The 20823-nt window shown below is 35.1% G+C and overlaps 1 protein-coding gene across 1 annotated transcript in view; it reads left to right on the forward strand.

Annotated features, from left to right (window-relative positions):
* LOC131075439 (DUF21 domain-containing protein At2g14520) overlaps positions 1-20823 on the forward strand; it is a 107163-nt gene that overhangs the window by 59155 nt on the left and 27185 nt on the right. Inside the window, exons 9-10 of the mRNA XM_058012278.2 lie at positions 14649-14824; positions 15165-15439. Of these exons, the coding sequence (XP_057868261.1) occupies positions 14649-14824; positions 15165-15439 (451 nt within the window). The remainder of the gene's footprint in view (positions 1-14648; positions 14825-15164; positions 15440-20823) is intronic.

A 20823-nucleotide genomic window follows, 5' to 3' on the forward strand; every position in this document is an offset into this window, starting at 1 on the left:
CAAAACACACTCACAATCAGCAAGAGGCTAGTGGTATGGACTAAATAGATTCCACACAAATGCATTCAACAAATTCCTCCATTCAATCTAATCAACATAAAAGCAATTGAGAAGTAGAAACCATGGGATTTGTTGAAATAACACACTTCACCATAACTCCAATGAAAAGAGTATCTCATTTACAAGTCTTAACAACAATTCCTCCTTCTCCTAATCTGATTTCTATTCTATCTTCTAATCTATCTATCCTTGCAGTATACACTATTCTACTATCTCTCTATTCCATTAACCTTTACAAATGAAGAGCTTGATCTTTATACAGAGAGCTCATTTTACAATGAATGGCCTTGATTGATTTGAGATCAATTTCCAAGATTTTACAATGAAAACCCTAATTAGGGTTTGTTACAACAAACTCTATTCAGGCCAATGAAATAATTACAACATTTGGACACATGTCCTCTTTAAAATATTTGACCAATAAATAGTGGGGGTAGGTACATCATAGTTTGTGCCCTCATGGGTGAGCTTAGTTCATTGAATCCAGACATGCTGAGGTGGAACTCCTCTAATTGGTGAGTAGTGACTGGGATGCCACCTCAACTTGCACTTGTAGATTTGGTAGATCATCATGAAGGGATGTTGACCGATATCTCTTGATACTCAACATTATTCCATTTGTTCAATGTGGTGTTGATGATAATATTCTAACTTTGATTAAGTCTTCTGAAATTATCCTCTTGAATGTCTCAGTGCAAGGTGTAGATATTGACTTCCTCTTAGTTTTGGATCTTGATACTGCCTTGGAATGAACCCCTGATGTCATGATTGCTTCTTCACTCTTTTGGAAACTCTTTCTTTGTGATTCTCTTCACGCTATTAGTGTTGTGGATCATGTCCTTGTATAAGTGAATGCTTCTTGTGTAGTCACATTCCTTGATGTCTTTGTATTTGCTGATGAAGTTTTCCTCTTGAAGACATCTTCCTTCTATCTTGACCTTGATGTTGAAATTTCCTCCTTAGGACACTTGTTCCAATCTTCCTCCAACCTGGTCCTTTTGATTTCTTTCTTCACCTCCTGCAAAACAAACAAATGAGCATCAAACACACATGATATATAACCTTTATAATCTCTTAATTTGACACGATCTCCTATTTTATGTGTTGTAGGTCTGATATGTGTTTCTATAGGTGAGGTCACTCCTTTTGATAACTGAATTCGCTGTCTTTGTGATGGAGTTTGCTAATGATGTTGATTGGGATCGCTGGGATGCTCTTGAAATTTTTTGCTAGAGAGGAAATTCGCTTTGGATTGATGGTTGAATGAATACTTGGAGTCTCATTATATAGGTGCCTTAATGAAGAGATGTGTCCTTTTAGGGTTGTAAATGTTGTTCAATTTACAATTCAATATGCAAGATGTATTCTAATTTATATTCTCTATATTTATGTATTATCTATCTCTATTACAAATCTGACTATCTTCTTCGTTTGGCAGGTGAGAGGAGTATTTATCGATTTCAATATCCTCTTCACAAATATCAATTGATATATATATGCAAGAGGGGAGGATCAAGCAGTGCCTTGACCGATCATGTACCGGTCATGTCTTATGGACATGACCGATCAAGACACTACTTGATCGCACCCTTTGATATATACTATCAATCGGTGTTTATTTAATTACCAGCCGGATACTAATCGGGGTCCACGTAACTTAGTGTACATGCCAATCAGTATTCACGATGTATGCCAAACGGTGTTTGCGTGGCATATTAACCGATGTAAATCGGTGTCTAAGTTAACCGACTAACTAATGGTTATATATGTCAAGCGGTGCATACTTTGCCACCCGATAGCAACTCGATAATCATTATTCGTTTATTGCTGGGAACACATCCGGTATAAATCGGGATACATGGTTAACTCGATAACCATCGGTGATCACCGATATGCCATGCTATAATATGATTATATATATTGATCGACTGAGTAGATTTGATATATGAATGAGGAATAATTATCAAATGAAATAGCTTGAAGTTTTCTGAATGGTTTATCGATAGGATAAATGATTGAATGAGAGACTTCATTTATCTCTCATTCAATCATTTATCTTACCGAAGCTACCATGCATTAACACTCCCTCTTAGCTAGGTAAGATAAATGAGAGCAGTGTATCAAGCATCACAATTCAAATGATAGTTAGCATTCTTTACACAATCTAACTTTCTAGGAAATCATATCACCTAATCACATGATATGAAGTATCACCTAAACACGTGATACTAAATGTTCATCACATGAATCTTGTGATGACAAGATATCACCTTAGCATGTGATATCAGTATTGCCTAAGCACACAATACTTAAGGATAATCATATGAGAAAATATTCAATTCTCATCTTTATCCAAGTTGTGGTAGGTGCACTAACATCTCATATAAATGTTTTACCACAACACAATCATGGCTCATCCATGACACACCAGAGATCCAACATGATAACTGGTTTGGACATTATAATATCGTCACCTTATAATGTCTCCATACAAGTGTTCATTATCTTGAGAGATCGTCACCTCTTAGATATGAACCCAAGGGATAAAATCCAAAATGTCCTATCATGACAAAGAAGTTTACACATTAAACATCTTATTGATATGTAAATATAGATTACAAAGCAAATTACCTTTCTATCATACCTAAACCTTTTCTGAAGTGATCAACCTTCACTCTGGAAAGAGGTTTGGTTAGAATATCTGCCGTTTGATCTCCTGTACAAACATATTCTAATTGAATCACATTTCTGTCTACCATATCTCGCACATAGTGGTATGGGATCTCAATATGATTGGATCTGTCATGGAACACTGGATTAACTAAAAGTTTTATGCAGCTCTGATTGTCACAATGTATAATAGTGGGTTTCATAGGTTCTCCAAACAACCCCACAAGCAACTTCCTAAGCCATACTGCCTCTCGAGCAGCCATAGAAGCTGCAATGTATTCTGCCTCGATGGAGCTTTGAGCTACAGAGGACTGCTTCCTGCTGATCCAAGATATCATGGTTGAACCTAGACTGAAGCAACATCCTGAAGTGCTTTTTCTATCAGTTACACTTCCAGCCCAATTTGAATCTGTAAATCCATGTAGGTCTATATCAACTTTCTCATATTTGAGACCAAGGTTTAGGGTACCTTGTAGGTATCTCATGATGTGCTTTATTGCAACCAGGTGTATCTCCTTAGGTTCACACATGAACTGAATTAAAGCATTAACTGCATAATAGATATCTGGCCTTGTATTCACCAGGTACATCAGGGACCCAATCATCTGTATGTATTGAGTAGAGTCAGTGGGTTGTGACTCTGCTGCTGCTTCTTTAAGTTTATGTAAATTGGTTTCCATAGGAGAGGTCATGGGCCTACAGTTTAGCATTCCGAATCTCTTCAAAATATCCAAGGTATACTTTCCTTGGTTTAGTATAATGTTTTTAGAATTCTGCCATACTTCCAATCCTAGGAAGTAACGAAGGAGTCCTAAGTCCTTCATATCAAATTCTTTGGATAGATCTTTCTTGCATTGATCTATAAGATGATCATTTCTTGTGATTAATAAGTCATCAACATATAAAATCAACATTAGCATATCACCTTTATTTCTTTTGTAGTAGAGATTAGGATCTGCATCATTTTTAGAGAAGCCTAGTCCTGAGAGATAGGTGTCAATTCTTTCATACCAGGCCCTGGGAGCCTGTTTAAGCCCATAGAGAGCTTTCTTGAGTCTACACACATGAGACTCTGCATTATAAATTTCAAACCCTTCAGGTTGCTCTAGGTAGACTTCTTCTGAGATCTCACCATTTAGAAATGCTATCTTAACATCCATCTGGTGTACCTTCCACCCCTTAGCTGCTGCAATAGCTAATACAGCTCTTAGTGATGTATATCTGGCAACAGGTGCAAAAGTTTCTTCATAATCTATTCCTTCCCTTTGTGAGAAACCTCTAGCTACAAATCTAGCCTTGTGTTTTTCAATACTACCGTTTGCAACATGTTTGATCTTAAAAAAGCCATTTAGATGAAACAACAGATTTCTTAGTTGGCCTAGGAACAATCTCCCAAACATCATTTTTCATAATAGACTGATACTCTTCAGACATGGCATCCTTCCATACTTGATGTTCAAGAGCCTCTGATACATTGTTTGGTTTGGCTTTAGAGAGATCATTCATAAGGGCAACATAGCTAGTGAATTTGTTAGGCCTTTTGCTTTCCCCGAAGGTCCCTGAAGGAGCAACAAACTTCTGAGCTTCTGCTACAGTCTTGGTGGCCCATAGTGGTCTTTTCTTGAGGTTTTCTCTAGGTGGACTTTGAGTTTCACCTATAGTTTCCTCAGGATTCTCCCTCTGAAGCTCAGGAGTAGGATCTCTATCTATGCTAGGGGTGGGGATATAGACTTCAGGGTCTAGAGAGCTTTGGGCTCTTTTGAATGCTAAGTCTTCTTCAAAGATCACATCCTTGCTTAGTTCAATATTCTTTTGACCAGGTATATAGATCCTGTAAGCTTTGGAGGTTTCACTATATCCTACAAAGATTCCCCTTTTTCCAGAAGGCTCTAATTTTAATCTTTTCTCCTTAGGTACATGAATATAGACAGGGCATCCAAATATCCTAAGGTGGCTAATATCAGGTTTTGATTTAGTAAAGACTTCCTCAGGGGTCTTATCTTCAAGATGAGAGTGGGGACATCTGTTTTGAATAAAATACAGCAGTGCTAGTTGCTTCTGCCCAAAGATTGACATTTAGATTTTGATCAAGAATCATAGCTTTGGCAGCTTCAATGATTGTCCTATTTTTCCTTTCAGCTATCCCATTTTGTTGAGGGTTATAAGGTATTGCTAACTCCCTCTTAATCCTTGAATTTTTACAAAACTCTTTAAATAATTCTGATGTGTATTCCCCCCCATTATCAGTTCTTAGGGTTTTAATTTTATTTCCTGAGTAGTTCTCTGTTAGTGATTTGAATTCTTTAAACCTATTAAGGATCTCTTCTGATTCTTTACATTTCAGAAAGTAGATCCAAGTTTTCGTAGGGTAGTCATCAACAAATATTACATAATACAAAAATCCCCCCAATGAAGGTACGGACATAGGTCCACATACATCAAAATGAACTAACTCTAAAATTTTACTTGTTTTCCTAGTACTATTCTGAAAAGCACCCTTAGTATTTTTACCTAGGGCACATCTTGTGCATGCCCCTGAATGATATTGCTGTAGCTTAGGTAGACTTGTGACAAGGTCTCCCATTGATGATAAAGCTCTAAAATTTAGGTGGCCTAGTCTTCCATGCCAGACTTCATTAGCATCTGTAGTTTCATGGATTAGGGCTAAGTTGGGCTCTGTGCATAGCTCATACAAGTAGCCTTGTCTTTGACCAATTGTCTTAGCTTTCTTGATGGATGAGTTCTTTGGCCAAGCCAATACTTTGTTGTCCATGAAGTTTACTCTATATCCATTGTCCTCCAGTGCTGATATTGAGACTAAATTTCTCTTGATGCCTGGAACATTAGTACTCCTCTAAGTTGTAATGATACACCCGACTTTAGTTTGATGGTGCAGGTTCCAACTCCTTTGACTGGATGTGTAGAGTCATCTCCGATAGTTACTTCCTCATCATTCTCCTCTTTCATGGAGTCTAGTACTTCTCTGAATCCTGTAATGTGTCTGGATGAGCCACTATCGATCACCCAGGAGTTTACTTTGTTTGATGCTTGGTTTGTGAGTGCTGAATAGAGTACATACTTCTCGGAGTCCTCTTCCCTTTTAGATTTTCCTGTTTTGGCAAATGTGGCTTGCTTAGCTCTTTCTGGACATTTGGCAACATAGTGCCCAAATTTGTCACATCTGTAGCACTGAATCTGAGAAAGGTCCTTCTTGAAGGTGTTCTTGCCGTGACGACTTTTCCTCTTCCTGAATTGCTTTTGCTTGCTTTTCTTGTTTGAGTTCGTGTTTAGAACTTGAAGATCTTCATCTATACTCTTCTGTTTGATCCCTTTCTTATTTTGCCTTGATTCCTCTTGGAGGCAGTCAGCCTTTAGCCTATCGAATTTTGGGAATTCATCCCTTGCACTGATGCCTTGGACGAATGTTTCCCATATGCTAGGCAACCCATCTAGAGAAATGAGGGTTAATTCTTTTCTTTGGATCTCATATTCAAGGGTTGCCAGTTCATCCCTTAGGGTAGATATTCACATGAAGTAGGCATTGACTGATTCTCCTTTTATCATGGCTATGTGATTTATTTCTCTTTTTAAAGCCAAGGTTCTACTGGCATTAGATATCTCAAAAGCATCTTCAAGTGCTTTGAACATGTTGAAGGCTGTTTCATGTTTCCTTATGATGGGCATAATATTGTTTCTTACACCATCAACTATGATTTTAATAACCTTTTCATTTCCTTCTCTCCAAGTTGCTTTGTCAGGTTCAGTCTCAGGTTCTCCAGTTTCAGTCTTTACAAATGATTCAACTTTATTTTCTTTTAGAATCATTTGAACTCTGAATTTCCATGCTGAGAAGTCATCACCTCCTCCAAGTCTGTCTTCAAATCTGATAGCGCTAGCCATTGAGAGAATTGTGATGTTGAATATATGCTTGATTTGAATTTTTACGTAAAATTGAACGGTCTCAGGTTCGATTTAACTATAGCTCTGATACCATGTAAATGTTGTTCAATTTACAATTCAATATGCAAGATGTATTCTAATTTATATTCTCTATATTTATGTATTATCTATCTCTATTACAAATCTGACTATCTTCTTTGTTTGGCAGGTGAGAGGAGTATTTATCGATTTTCAATATCCTCTTCACAAATATCAATTGATATATATATGCAAGAGGGGAGGATCAAGCAGTGCCTTGACCGGTCATGTACCGGTCATGTCTTATGGACATGACCGATCAAGACACTACTTGATCGCACCCTTTGATATATACTATCAATCGGTGTTTATTTAATTACCAGCCTGATACTAATCGGGGTCCACGTAACTTAGTGTACATGCCAATCTGTATTCACGATGTATGCCAAACGGTGTTTGCTTGGCATATTAACCGATGTAAATCGGTGTCTAAGTTAACCGACTAACTAATGGTTATATATGTCAAGCAGTGCATACTTTGCCACCCGATAGCAACTCGATAATCGTTATTAGTTTATTGCTGGGAACACATCCGGTATAAATCGGGATACATGGTTAACTCGATAACCATCGGTGATCACCGATATGCCATGCTATAATATGATTATCGATATTGATCGACTGAGTAGATTTGATATATGAATGAGGAATAATTATCAAATGAAATAGCTTGAAGTTTTCTGAATGGTTTATCGATAGGATAAATGATTGAATGAGAGACTTCATTTATCTCTCATTCAATCATTTATCTTACCGAAGCTACCATGCATTAACAAGGGTGAGGCCGACTTTATCTTGAGCAAAAAAAAAATGAATTTTCTCCCTAAAGAAGGCTGACTCACCTCTTAAAAATATTGTTTTTGGTGCCAAATGTGTTTAGATTGTGCTTGCAAAGGCCAAAAGAGGGAATTTGCTCCCAAAAAGGAGCAAAGGAAGGACTTTTCGCTCCCAAGGTGGAGCAATGGAACAAGAATTCACTCGAACTGCAATGCAAAGGAAATTCGCTTTCAAACACAAGCAAAGGATGTAGGTTTCACTTCAATATCTAGATTTTCAATTTCAATCATTAAGTTAGATTTTCACCTTTCATGCCTCAAAATCACCATTTCTTCCATGTGAAATGCTTGAAATTGTCAACAAAATTGCCTTAGGATGATTTTCACTCTCAAAGAAGGGCAATGGAAGTGACCACTTATTCAAAAACTTCATTTATTCTCTCCATTTCATTGACTCAAACTTAAGGTTTCAATCATCAATAAGTGAAAATAGCTCAAAATAACCTCAAGAATTGTCTGGAAATCAACTTCGCTCTTGTTCATGAGCAAAGGAAGTGTTTTTCGCTCTCAAAGGGAGGCAATGGTGTTGAGACATGGACCAGCTAGGACTCAAACCTAGGACCTTCCATACGCTGTTGGAGTGCTCTACCACTGAGCTACTGGCCCCTCTTGAAGCAATCCATCGTCGGTCCGGGTCTGGCTTATTTCGAACACCAACACCCCCCCTTAAGCCACACCTCTTGTGTGCTTGGGGCTCCTAGCTTGGACCTGGCTTTGATACCATGTTGAGACATGGACCAGCTAGGACTCGAACCTAGGACCTTCCATACGCTGCTGGAGTGCTCTACCATGGAGCTATTGGCTCCTCTTGGACCAGTCCATCGTCGGTCTGGGTGTGGCTTATTTCCAACACCAACACGGTTATGGATTAGTGCAGTTGATAGATATGATCAAATGTGTAAGGCCGATAGGCCACTTACACATTTGATGTGTAGAGTCGGTATCTAGAATTCCGACTGAAGCTACATAATCATCAGATGATTGTTGATGTTTAATCTGCCACAGAAAAATTATCAGCAATGATAATACAGTTCAAACTGATAATAATGTTTCCTTGTTGTAGCTTTCTATTTGTCTTCTAATGTTGCTGATGTATACAATCTATGTCTTGCTGTAGAAATCGATTTGTCTTCTAATGTTATTGCTGTCGATCTGATATTTTATTCGTAGTATCTATAATCACAACCTTATCGTATTCAACTGAGATTGTATCTCATAGATATATAATATCAAACGACTTCATAAGATGTCGTGACTCTTATCCCAAGAGTCCGATGGTTTTGCAAACAAACCGATTCACTTATGATCGGTTATGTCTTAACTAAAAGCAAACAAATCATAATTGATTTGTTCTTGCACCGTTTAAACATAATTGTTTGGCAAATAACCCGATACAATAAGACACAGTTTAATAATATAAATTTAATGAAGTAAATTCATTATGGGTTTAATGGATCAGTGCAGTTGATAGATATAATCAAATGTGTAAGGCCGATAGGCCACTTACTCATTTGATCTGTAGAGTCGGTATCTAGAATTCCAACTAAAGCTACATAATCAACAAATGGAACAAGAATTCCCTCCTAGAGAGGACTAAAGGAATTTTTTTGATACTTAGCCAAATTCTTGCTCTCCATCAACTCGTGCATGGATGTTTTGCTATCTATGCAAGTGGAGGCATCAAATCAACTTAAAGGAAAGATCTATAAGCAATTTCACTCCTAGACTCAAGCAAAGGAAGGCAATTTCACTCCCACTGAGGAGCAATGGAAGGGATTTTCGCTCTTGTCAAAGAGCAAAGGAAATGACTCCAAGTTGAAGTTTAACTCCTTTTTACTCATCAACCTTCATTCCATCAACTTAAATACATCGAATCATGCTCAAGTGAGCCTCTAGAAGTGATTTCGCTCTCATGGGAGAGCAAAGGAAGCAAATTTCGCTCCCAAGGAGGAGCAATGGAAGTGAAAATTGCTCCAAAAAAGGAGCAAAGGAAGTAATCTCCAAGTTGACACTTAACTCACTTTAGCTCACTTACATTCATTTTCTCAACTCAAATGCATTGAACCATGCTCAGTGTGAGGTCTAGAATCAAATTCGCTCTCAACCAGGGGCAAAGAAAGAGGATTTCGCTCCAAAGGAGGAGAAATGGAAATGATTTTCGCACTGAATCTTGAGCAATGGAAGTGACTTCAAAATGCATCCTTTAGCTCGGTCTTACTAATTCACACCTTAGGTTTGACTTTCATGCATCAAAAGACCTCAATGCTTGCTTTGAATATGATTTCGCCCTCAACTAAAGGCAATGGAAGGGAAATTTTCTCTCAAAGGAGAGCAATGGAAGCGTTTTTTGCTCTTGTGAAGGAGCAATGGAAGTGACCTAAATTTGTCATCTCGCTTCCATTCCTTAACCAAAAGGATGATGCTCTTGGCTTCTTCTATGAACAAAATGATGCCAGAGGCTTCAAAACTCACTCATCCCCCTCAAATTTTCTCAAAAAGTCTACATCGCTCTCAAATAAGAGCAATGGAAGAGGATTTCGCTCCTGAGATGGAGGAAAGTAAGTTGCTTCCTCAACTATCCTAATTCAAGGTCATTGATCCTACGTTGTATTCCTTGCCCAAATTAAGACATTTCATAATGATTAGAAGGGATTTTAGATGATTTGGGGAGCCTAGAGAGATATTTCGCTCCTAAAGGGGAGCAATGGAAGCAAAATTCGCTCCTAAACTGGAGCAAAGGAAATTTTAGCATACTTAGTCAAATTTTGCTCCCGGATCTCACCTGTCATTGAAGTATAATTGGGTCTAAGGAAACATTGCATTGCTGACTGGGCTCAATCTAAGAGACTCCTCCATTCATTCGCCACTTCATTTCACCCCTCACAAGAAGGACTATCCTCCCGACTCCTGGCCGCTTGACCAACTATACCCCTCCAGTGCAAAGGTTTATAGCAAAATACTCAAACTACCACCCTAGAAAGTGAAAAAAGGTGGGGGTCCCTATTTGCAATGGGGCGATGTGTGAATAAGTCACATCAGGTAAAGTCAATCATATTTTGAAACATGTTTCTAATAATGGATTTGTAAATGATATTCAAATTTATGTTCAAGTCTGAAGTTATGTATATTATTATTCTCCTTATTGATATTTTCTCTGTCTTATGTCACAGGTTGCTGAATATAACATTAATAGTTTCGATGTTTCTCCAGCACTTCATTTGCATGTACTTATAGCCTATGATTCACCGATCAAGGCATGCCTTGATCGGTCATGTCTTTTAGACATGCCCGATCAAGACATGTCTTGATCGGTGCATAGACACCCCTTTGGTTAATATAAACACATTACTTATGTGTTGTGTTGTTAATCATTGGTCACGTCTTTCCTCTTTAACGTGTGTTATACCAATCACTATCGGTCACGCTATTAACATATGCCGATAGTTATTAATAACTGGGGCAATGTATAGTTAACCGATAAGTGATTGGGATAAGTTAAACATAATCAATGAATAAATGATTCGGTATTAATATGTGTTTTAGAATGATAACTATTATAGTTATCATATGATAGCATTTAATCAATGCTATGATATGATAGCTATGGTAGTTATAATTCCGGTCTGATCACAACATGATTAATATTATCGATTATGCATATGAGATGATTATAGCATGTTCATTTATTTAATCAGGAGGTCTATACTTAAATTGTAGTTATATCGATAAGGTAGATGATTGAATGAGAGATAAATGAAGTCTCTCATTCAATCATTTATCTTACCGAAGCTACTAAGTTTCAACAGGATTATTTGTCAACTTTGGGTGTGAGACATGTACTTAATTGCTCTTCGGGTTCTTGAGATGAATCCATCTTCCTCTTACAAGTCGGTCTTCTTTTATCAATTGCTCTTTTCTTGTTCTCCTTGTCATCCATTTCTCATTTCGCGAGAGAATCTTCACTTACTACACAACTTCCAATCAAATTTCACAATTGATTTCTTCCCATCTCTCTTGATGAATACCACATAGATTCAAAAGCTATGGAATATTGAAATCATAATTTTTCTCCATGCCTTACCCCATTATTGGCCCATAAATAGTTTTTCTATTATTGAACAATGTACTAGTCCATTGTAGTCAATATTTAGTAGTGTTCCATGGGGATGTGTCCCCTGGAAGTCCCACTGACATCCTGCATGCCTTGGGGACTTGGAGGGTGTGTCCCCTTTTCTCAAGATTGGATGTCTTTCTCCATCTGATTCACAACATTTTAAAAAATGTAACTTTCAAAGGATACTAATGCTAAAAATGCCTAACAAGCTAAAAGGGGGAAGATTGTCATTGCAAACTCAACACATTGTCTTTAATTTTTGAAGTTTCATTATTTTTTTTCCTACTCCCGAGCTCTCTATCATCCTGATGATGGATCACAGAGTGTGATCTGAAACGTTGATGCAAATAAAAACACAATCAAAATCTAGAAGCAACACATATCTACATACAATGTCATGTAGTCTAATATGCAACTACATGATTATGTGCACGGGTTTCATGCATGTCACCTTTGCAAAGCTAAACACTTCTCCTTGATGATATTCTCTCTCCCAACAAGAGTGTCAAAATTTGTCTTGTCATACTCACAAGACACAATTGTAGTCAGTCCTTTCTAAATTCAAGATATAATCACATTATTGCAATTTTAATATCAACAAAGAAAAATAGCTTTAACTAGCTTATATTAGTATATAACCTCGCATGGATCTCATGTTTAACATAATTAAGCACTTATCCACATAATGATTAAGGTATTCATTTCAAACTTGAACTGCATAAACAATGTTTATATCATAGAAGCAATAGTCGGGAAAAAAACCCGATTACTCCCGATTAATCAGCAACTAGGACTGTTCCTGATCAATTCCCCCAAATAATCTTTCCGATTTTCAACGATTTTTTCCATTTTAATCGCCCAAAAAACGTGATCAATCGCGATTAATTACTACGCGAAATCCCGCCAAAAAAATCGTCGCAAAAACCCTAAAATATCTGCAAAAATCGATAAATAACCAAAGTTGAAGTCGAAAGGAAGCAAATAGAAATCCGAAAGGAAGCAATTAGAAGGTTTTTTTTGGTCGTGCGACAGGGCATTACCGGCGACTTCAAATTTTGAGGTATTTCTATTTAGTATTTACGATTCTTCCTATACTCGTTCCAAAGATTCTAAACTCTAAATTCCTTGACCATGGAGACTTGTGGGAAACAATTGCTACATGTATGAATTTTTTGTATGTTTGCCATTGTTATGTATGTATATGTTTGCGGGAAACTCATATTGAAACTAATATGTGACTGCACAAGAGAGGTTTTTTAAGAATGGAGACTTGCGGGAAACCTAATATTAAAACCTCTCTAATATGTTTGCCATTGTTAATGTATGTATATTAGTTTTAATATTAAATCTCTCTATGTATAAATTAAGAAACTAATATGAGTTTGCCATTGTTATGTAGGTATATGTTTTAAGAAGTTTGCCATTATTGCACATGTATGTTTTATTTTCTGTATGTTTGTTATGTATGTATGAAACTAATATTGTTATGTATGTATATGTTGAATGGTCATTGTTTGGGATTATGAATTAAATGTTACGAATGATTAAGATGACTTTGTAATGCAAGTACATTCCCAAACCATTAAGAATATTTGAATAACAATTACGGTTAGAAAATTCAACAGAAGAAGTTGCATACAAACTGTTTGACAAAATGCCTATGAAGCATAATTTGAGAAAAATTGCCAGTTTGTTCGGGATTTTGACAATAACCTGGAGTTTCAACAATCCCTTCCTCCTTCAATGACCTCACATAAAACCTCTCTTGTGCAGTCATAGTGAATATAAAACCTCTCTTGTGCAGTAATTTTCAGATTTTAAAAAACAATACAATAACAGGTAATGTAGGTAATGTATCACTTGACACAGATTTCTGATTAAACATAATCTCTGAAATCTGACATAATGCTGATTAGAACATAGTTTCTGATTTAGAGAACCTAACAAAGTCACAAACTATATTGTAATTGACATTTTGACATCTATCACCATCTAGATATTATTTATGGTGTAGTATATTTTGTGCAACGTAATCAGTGATATGAATATAAACAACGAAAATCTATTTCCTGCAATTCATGTGTTCAAGTGTCTATTTTATTTGCCTACAATATCTCTATGCCATGGAAATGCCCTAAAATATATAAAAAAAAGTAGTTTTTGATTGTTTTTCTCCAATTTTTTACATTTTTTTGTAAATCCAATTTTTTCCCGATTTTTTGAAAAAATCTTATGCTTTTGTTTTGCCGATTGATTCCCCAAACGATTATTGCTTCCTTGGTTTATATAATAGGAAAGATTAAGGTTGTGACATTTTTGTCCCTGCAACTTCCCCCCATGTCACCACATTCCGCCATTTTAGAAACTTGGAAAAATATCAATGTTAATAAAGAACCATTCATAGATTCTATAACTACAAATCTTTGTATGTATTGCCCCCCCATAGGAACTAATTGGGCAATGAACTTGGATTTGGCAACCATGAATGGGAGCCCATCCTTAAAATTTACAATTGATGAAGAATTACTATCTTGATTACCAATCATGATTACTAATTAATTTGATTCCAATTTTACCTTTGTACGGACATCAAAATTGCTGTCAATTTTTAATATTGTTTGTTCTTTGTCATAAATATGATGTACATTACATGTTGTCCTTGTAATGTTGCAACTTCTTACAACCTTGTTAGACATTTTTGAGTGATATTTTTACATTTTGTGATTGATTTAAGTATCCAAATTTCTGATATCCATTTCAATTTTCATTTTACTTCTTGAGTCTGTTTCTTCCAAAATTCTTGAAATAAGTTCTGTAAGGTTACCATTTGAAAGATTTGTTCTATAGATAGGTATTTGACAATCTATATGTGTTGAAGGTTCCATATTTTTGCTTGAAGACTTATTAATTTGAAATAGTATTATCAAATATCTTGTATTGTTTGGAGAAATAAGATTAACATATTGTGAAATTATGGTATTGAGTTTCAGGGTTTCGTCCAACATGCCTTTGTATGATTTATTGAATGAGTTCCGAAAAGGTCATAGTCACATGGCTGTGGTTGTGAATTTTCCTGAAGAAAAGGAGCAAGATTTGGAAAGAGCAAGCGATGTAGAGGCCAAGATTAACAAAAGTCTAAGCCGAGATCGAAAAGTATTATTGAAAGGTACAATTTATTTCCTCGGCTGGAAACTTGCCTTGTATTTACTGTTTGATTATTTGATTGTTACAACTTAAAAGCATTAAGATCAATGCCTATTCTAGTTATAAGCAGACATATAATGGAATTTGTTTTCTAATATTATTGATGTTCAAGATTTGTGGTTTTTTGGCATATTTCTTTTCTTTTATGAAGGATTTTTCCTTATGCATATGCAATTGTTTGTGAAGTTCTATCAATTTTTTTTTAAATATCGAGAAATATAATTAGTGAATTTAGAGTCTAAAAGAGCAGAATATTGGTTGTAACTATTCATTTAGGATATCTAACTTCCTTTATCATCCAGAAAAAGTAGAACATGAGACACTTGATGTCATCAAGAGTGACTTGCTGCAAGACTTTCGTGACCATTCTACTACAGACAAGTCACCACGATCTGCATGCAAAATATCATCCAATTCCTGTCTCTCTGTTAAAACAATACGAAGATCAAAGAGGTGGTCAGAAATCGTGTCAGAGGATATCCTTCAAATTGACAATAAACCTCTTCCAACATTTGCAGAAGATGAGAAGGTTGTCGGCATAATAACTTTGGAGGATGTCCTTGAGGAGATTTTACAGGTCAATGCTATGTCCTTTCTATGCATGATTTTATTTCTCAAGAATGATTACTTGAACTCTGTTCTTTATAGAATTTTAATCGATATTAAAATCAAATATATGCAATAGGAAGACTGAATCAGAAATTAGGCTTCCATATAATTGTGTGTGATGCTATAATTCATCTTTAACAAGATCAAAGAATCTAATGCCCCACCCTATGAATTTCAGGCCAGAACTTATAATAAAATCTTAAAAACCATTCTTTTTGTCTGGAAAATCAATGCATCGATCATGTCATAATATTTGTAGCATACTTTCGGTTGGGATGTCATAATTTTATTATGTAACATAACAGGATATGTCATGGATACGATTAATTTATGTCTATCTAGCTATCTATTTATCTATTCAGCATTGGATCACTGTTATCATGTGTCATTTAATGAATGCAAATATATGACCAAACATTGATTCAAGCTTCTTACAGCTTGTGCAATTCAAGTATCTATTGGGTAGTCTTTAATAATAGAAATGTCATCTAAGACTCTTTGTACGAAATTTTTGAAGGGAAAATTGGTCATCTATCTATCTATCTATATTTAACTTGCATAAGCTGTTATTCTTAACAGATGCTTGAACCAATGTTTATTCATATATTTTGTATTCATTAAATGCCACATGATAACAGTGATCCAATGCTAAATAGATAGATAGATTGATAGATTTCCAAACGAAAGATTATAGTTGAAATTTGCTAAGAGAAAAGATCCAGTTTTTCTCAAAAATCTAACCAATAATGTGAAAGGATGATAGTGACATTGGATCACTGTTATCATGTGGAATTTACTGAATGCAAATATATGAACAAACATATATTTAAGTGGAATTTAATGAATGCAAACATCTGTTAAGAAGTCAGCAGCTTTTGCAATTCAAGTCTCTATTGGGATAGCGATTAATAATCTAAATTATTAGAAATGGCATCTAAGCTCTTCTTAAGAAACCAGTTTAAGGGAAAATTGGTCATCCATGGAGTACATCGATCCTCTGCTAAGGTAGCATGGCACATTTTTTTGAATGTTTCACAATATTGACCAATTTTTTAATTGCATTGAGCCTTTATAGCTTCATTTCCTAATAATGTATTGTCAACCTTACAATTATTTCTATTGCTATTCTTGACAGTAACTATTGGCTAAAGGTTCCTGTTCTAGGTTTACATGGTTTTTTTACAAAGATTATCAAACGAGTAACATCCTTAGGTAAACATCAAAGTAGTTTTATAGCAAGATGTCCTTTACAGAGATAGCCACCTTTATACATAGTTCTCATAGTAATAGAACATGTGGTTACACTGCAATAATGTTACTCTTTTCTTTTTATATTATTTGCATCAATTCATGCCAGTTTTTTGATAGAGAAAAATAAAATTTATATTAATAAAGGGACTTAGTGCCACATTCACATCATGAATGTACACATGAATCTATATAGGCAAAAGCAAACAAGATCCTTGTCTTTTCTTATACATTTAAGCTTTTCTAGCCTCTTGCATACTTTCATGGCTCATGCAAACCCAATATTTTCTTTTTAATAGGTATTCATGTTTCATTGCATGCAAATTTTAGCTTTTTATAGGCATGAATATTTTTTCTGTGCATGCAGATTTTCCCTAACTATTCTATTTTTCCTTGCTTTTATTATATGTACAATTTTGCTTCGTTCTTTTCCTATGTATGCACATGCCTTTCTTGTGCATATAGATTTTGTCATGCCTTCCTTTATGCATGTAAACCTTGGAGATATTCTTAATTTCAAACATAAAAAAGGAACATAAAACTTAATCATTTACTTTAGTTGTCTGAACTAACAAATCATCTTGTAGTTTCCTTCCTTGTTCCTCTCCAACTTGAACTTATTGAAGCTTTTTGTCTCAGGCCATGAAAATACTCTTGATGGAGATCAACTATATCCTATTTTCCGTTTAAATTTTGTCATGAATATTGTATCTTCCCCACTTGTACTTTTTCAGAGATTTCCTCCCATTTGATTTATTGTTTTCTTCCTTTGCTTCAACATAAAAAATTCCAAATTTCGACTAGTATGTTTGTGATACTAGTAATATTGATATGTAGGATATATGTTCTTTTCATAACCCCCAAATTCATCTTCTAGATTTTTCATTTTCCTACCTAAAAACATATCTTGGTTTCCCAGATCATTAATGGTTCCCCTCGATCTACTTTCACCAACTACATTTTCATATATGAAGTTTTCTAAATATTTTTTAAAGCTACAAGCATCTATCCTATCCAACACTTTGTAATTTTTGTCACCTCTTTCCATCTCCCATATTGTCCCAACAATCCTTTCCATTTGTTCTATATCTCATATTTCCTTTTTTACTCGGTAAATCCCTTGTTACCCATCTACGAATTTGTGATAGTTTTTAGTCAGTTACGAAGTTGTTGGGCCAAAAGGTATTCTCTCACCAAGTGTCCACACCTATGATGAACTTTACATCCAAATGGAATGAACTTATATTTCTTTGCATGTTTAATTCTTCACCATTAAAGATAATACTTTTTTAGACGTTCTTAGAAAGATTTAGCTGCACATAAATTGTAGCATAGTTTGTTTTTGACAAATTAAAAAGGGAAAATAGGATCCTAGTCCCTTGACAACATAGAGAAAAAGATAAAAATGCAACAATAGTAGCAACGCAAGATAGAGATGGCACACACACATCGCTAGAGCAACACACCATCAAAGGGAAGAGGTTAGATCACCAAAACAAAGATAGAGCAACAACCACCAGAAAGGATTAACCACAAAACAATTGTAGACACACTACCTTAGTATTACAACAAGTAGAGCTCCACATCCTACACAATGCGCGACCACATCCTAGAAATCCGCAACAAACAAGCTACGTACACTTGTCCAACCTGTTATAGAATTTCTAGGATATGGTGGACATCTTAGATGTTATTACAGATATCTTGTTGGAGCACAAGAGCATGTTGTATATTTTTGCATGGTTTCATGGATAGCTATGATGATGCATGTTATGATCCATCAGGATTGCATCCATAACATACTCATCATCATTAATAGACTCAAAAAATTGTCTTACTCTGTAAGACGTCACAATTTTCTGATCAGACCAAGATTAACAGCAGCCTTAATCTCACTTTTTATTAAATAGCAATAAAGATCATTATGAAGTGATCCCAGACAAGACAACAATTAACATGTCAAGAGTAGTGATTAACTTAACTTCTATAACAATGATCAACTCCTATGTTAAGAGCAGTGATTAACTTCTATAATACTTTATTAACTCCTATGGTAATAGCAGGGATTAGGAACAATTAATAATTAAAGGAGGCAGCGCTTCTTTAAAGAGGCAATTATATTTATCAAAGGCAGCGCTTTAGTCAAGGACTCTATTGGACATCAATTCACATAGCATAAGGTAGTGGTTAGTGTGTTAAACAATTAATATTAGTAAACAATTAAGGAAATAACAATCCTAGCGGGGAAATTCATTAGAAAAAGCAACCCTGATTATCAACGATTATGAAGGCCCTCAACTACAGCGATTAAATAAGGAAAGGTATATCTTTTCTAAAGGATTGGGTCCCTTAATAGGAAAGGTGACTCTTCGTCTTCTTCTAAGGAAATAAAGAGGGAGAAACAACGACGGCCGAAGGGAGGAGAATGGAATATATACTATCTGCAGCCATTAGAAGGATTAGAAATTATAATATATAATCTATGCTCATAAAAGGGTCAATACTCATCGAAGGATAATCATTTCACTGGCAGATCATATTCTCTGCAGACGATATTCATTCACAGGCAGATTATTGCAATCATTACTGAGACATCAGATTGGTATGCTGTGTCTTACTTGTGAATCAAATATTTATTTACAACTATATTTATTTACTTGTATAGCACAACAATTACATTTGTTCTTATTTTTGTCAATATAATAGAAATAATAAGAACTATATTGGTTAACTAAATTTATAACAATTTGCTTAATTTCCATTGTTGACATATATATTCATAATAGAAAAGATACTAGCATATTCATAGCCCAATTGCTTAATCATTTCTATTCCCCCCCAATAAGAAGAGGCAGAGGCAGAGTAAATCCATCCCAAATTAGGTGAAACCCAAGGGTGCTCTGAACAGATGTTCTTGAAACTTGGGCCCAACTATGGAGGTGGTGCTAGCATGCCCTAGACAAGTAAATCCCCATCCAGGGTTGAGGATTAGAAAGGAGCTAAGAATTAGGGCTTGAATATAGCCACTATCAATTGTACTATGAATAAATATGGTCATCTAGTTTAATAAATTAATTTAAGGCATGATAATATTAAGTAATGGGTGTTGATTATTGGGAAATTGGCAGCCTCCTAGTAGAGGACATTACAATGCATAATGAAAGGGAAAGATGAACCCAAAAAGACATCCGAGATCTAGTATGCACCTTTAGTATCCTACATTTCTTTTAATCAAATGTTCAACAACTTGATACAAAGACACACTACTATGCCTTTAAAGTAGAAATAGACATAAAATCACATTAACCCTTTGAGGAAAGATTATATAGTTTATAGATCTAAATATATTTTGGCAACATAATGACATGTAAATCAACATTTCAAGAACATGAAAGAAGAAGAATAAAAAAGAACACACTCCAAAGCGTCAAACCAATGTATTGATTTGCAATAAACAAGGTACAATACAATTGTAGGATTACATGCTTAACATGGATATTACATGTGGCTCTTTTGGAGGAAATATGTAATGTCCCGTTTTGGGATATTCTTGAGTTTTCCTTAAAATTACAATATTTACTTAAAATTGATAATAATTTTATCAAAGATTAAGAATTTATGATAATATTCAAATAAACAAGTCATAAAACGATACTCAAAATTAATCAATTTGTGAATTCTCCACAAATACTTACAAATATACTCAATTAAAGGTTTTCATCCCTAACTCAATAGTGACAATACAAAGGGTTTTGTCTTTAGCTTGCCAAAGAACATGAAAGGGTTTTCATCCTTCCAATTCTTATTGAATTGAAAGGTATTTCGTCCTCCTTATTTGCAAGATACTACCTTGAATTCAAAACTGATAAATTAATGCATTTGCTACACTATTGCAAATTTAGTTCTTTTAATGAATGATTTTTTTAATTTTTATTTAGTGTGGAATGCTTAATTTCTCTTTGTTGTTTATATCTCTTGATGTATTGATGAGTGAATGTTTGAATGATTTGCTCATTCAATGCACTGATATCTTCTTTCCTTGGTAATGAACTAATTTACCCTTCATGCTCATTTTTTTGAAGTAGTCACCACCCTTGCAAGAAA

Source organism: Cryptomeria japonica, chromosome 3 (genome assembly GCF_030272615.1).
Source record: "Cryptomeria japonica chromosome 3, Sugi_1.0, whole genome shotgun sequence".
NCBI lineage: Eukaryota > Viridiplantae > Streptophyta > Pinopsida > Cupressales > Cupressaceae > Cryptomeria > Cryptomeria japonica.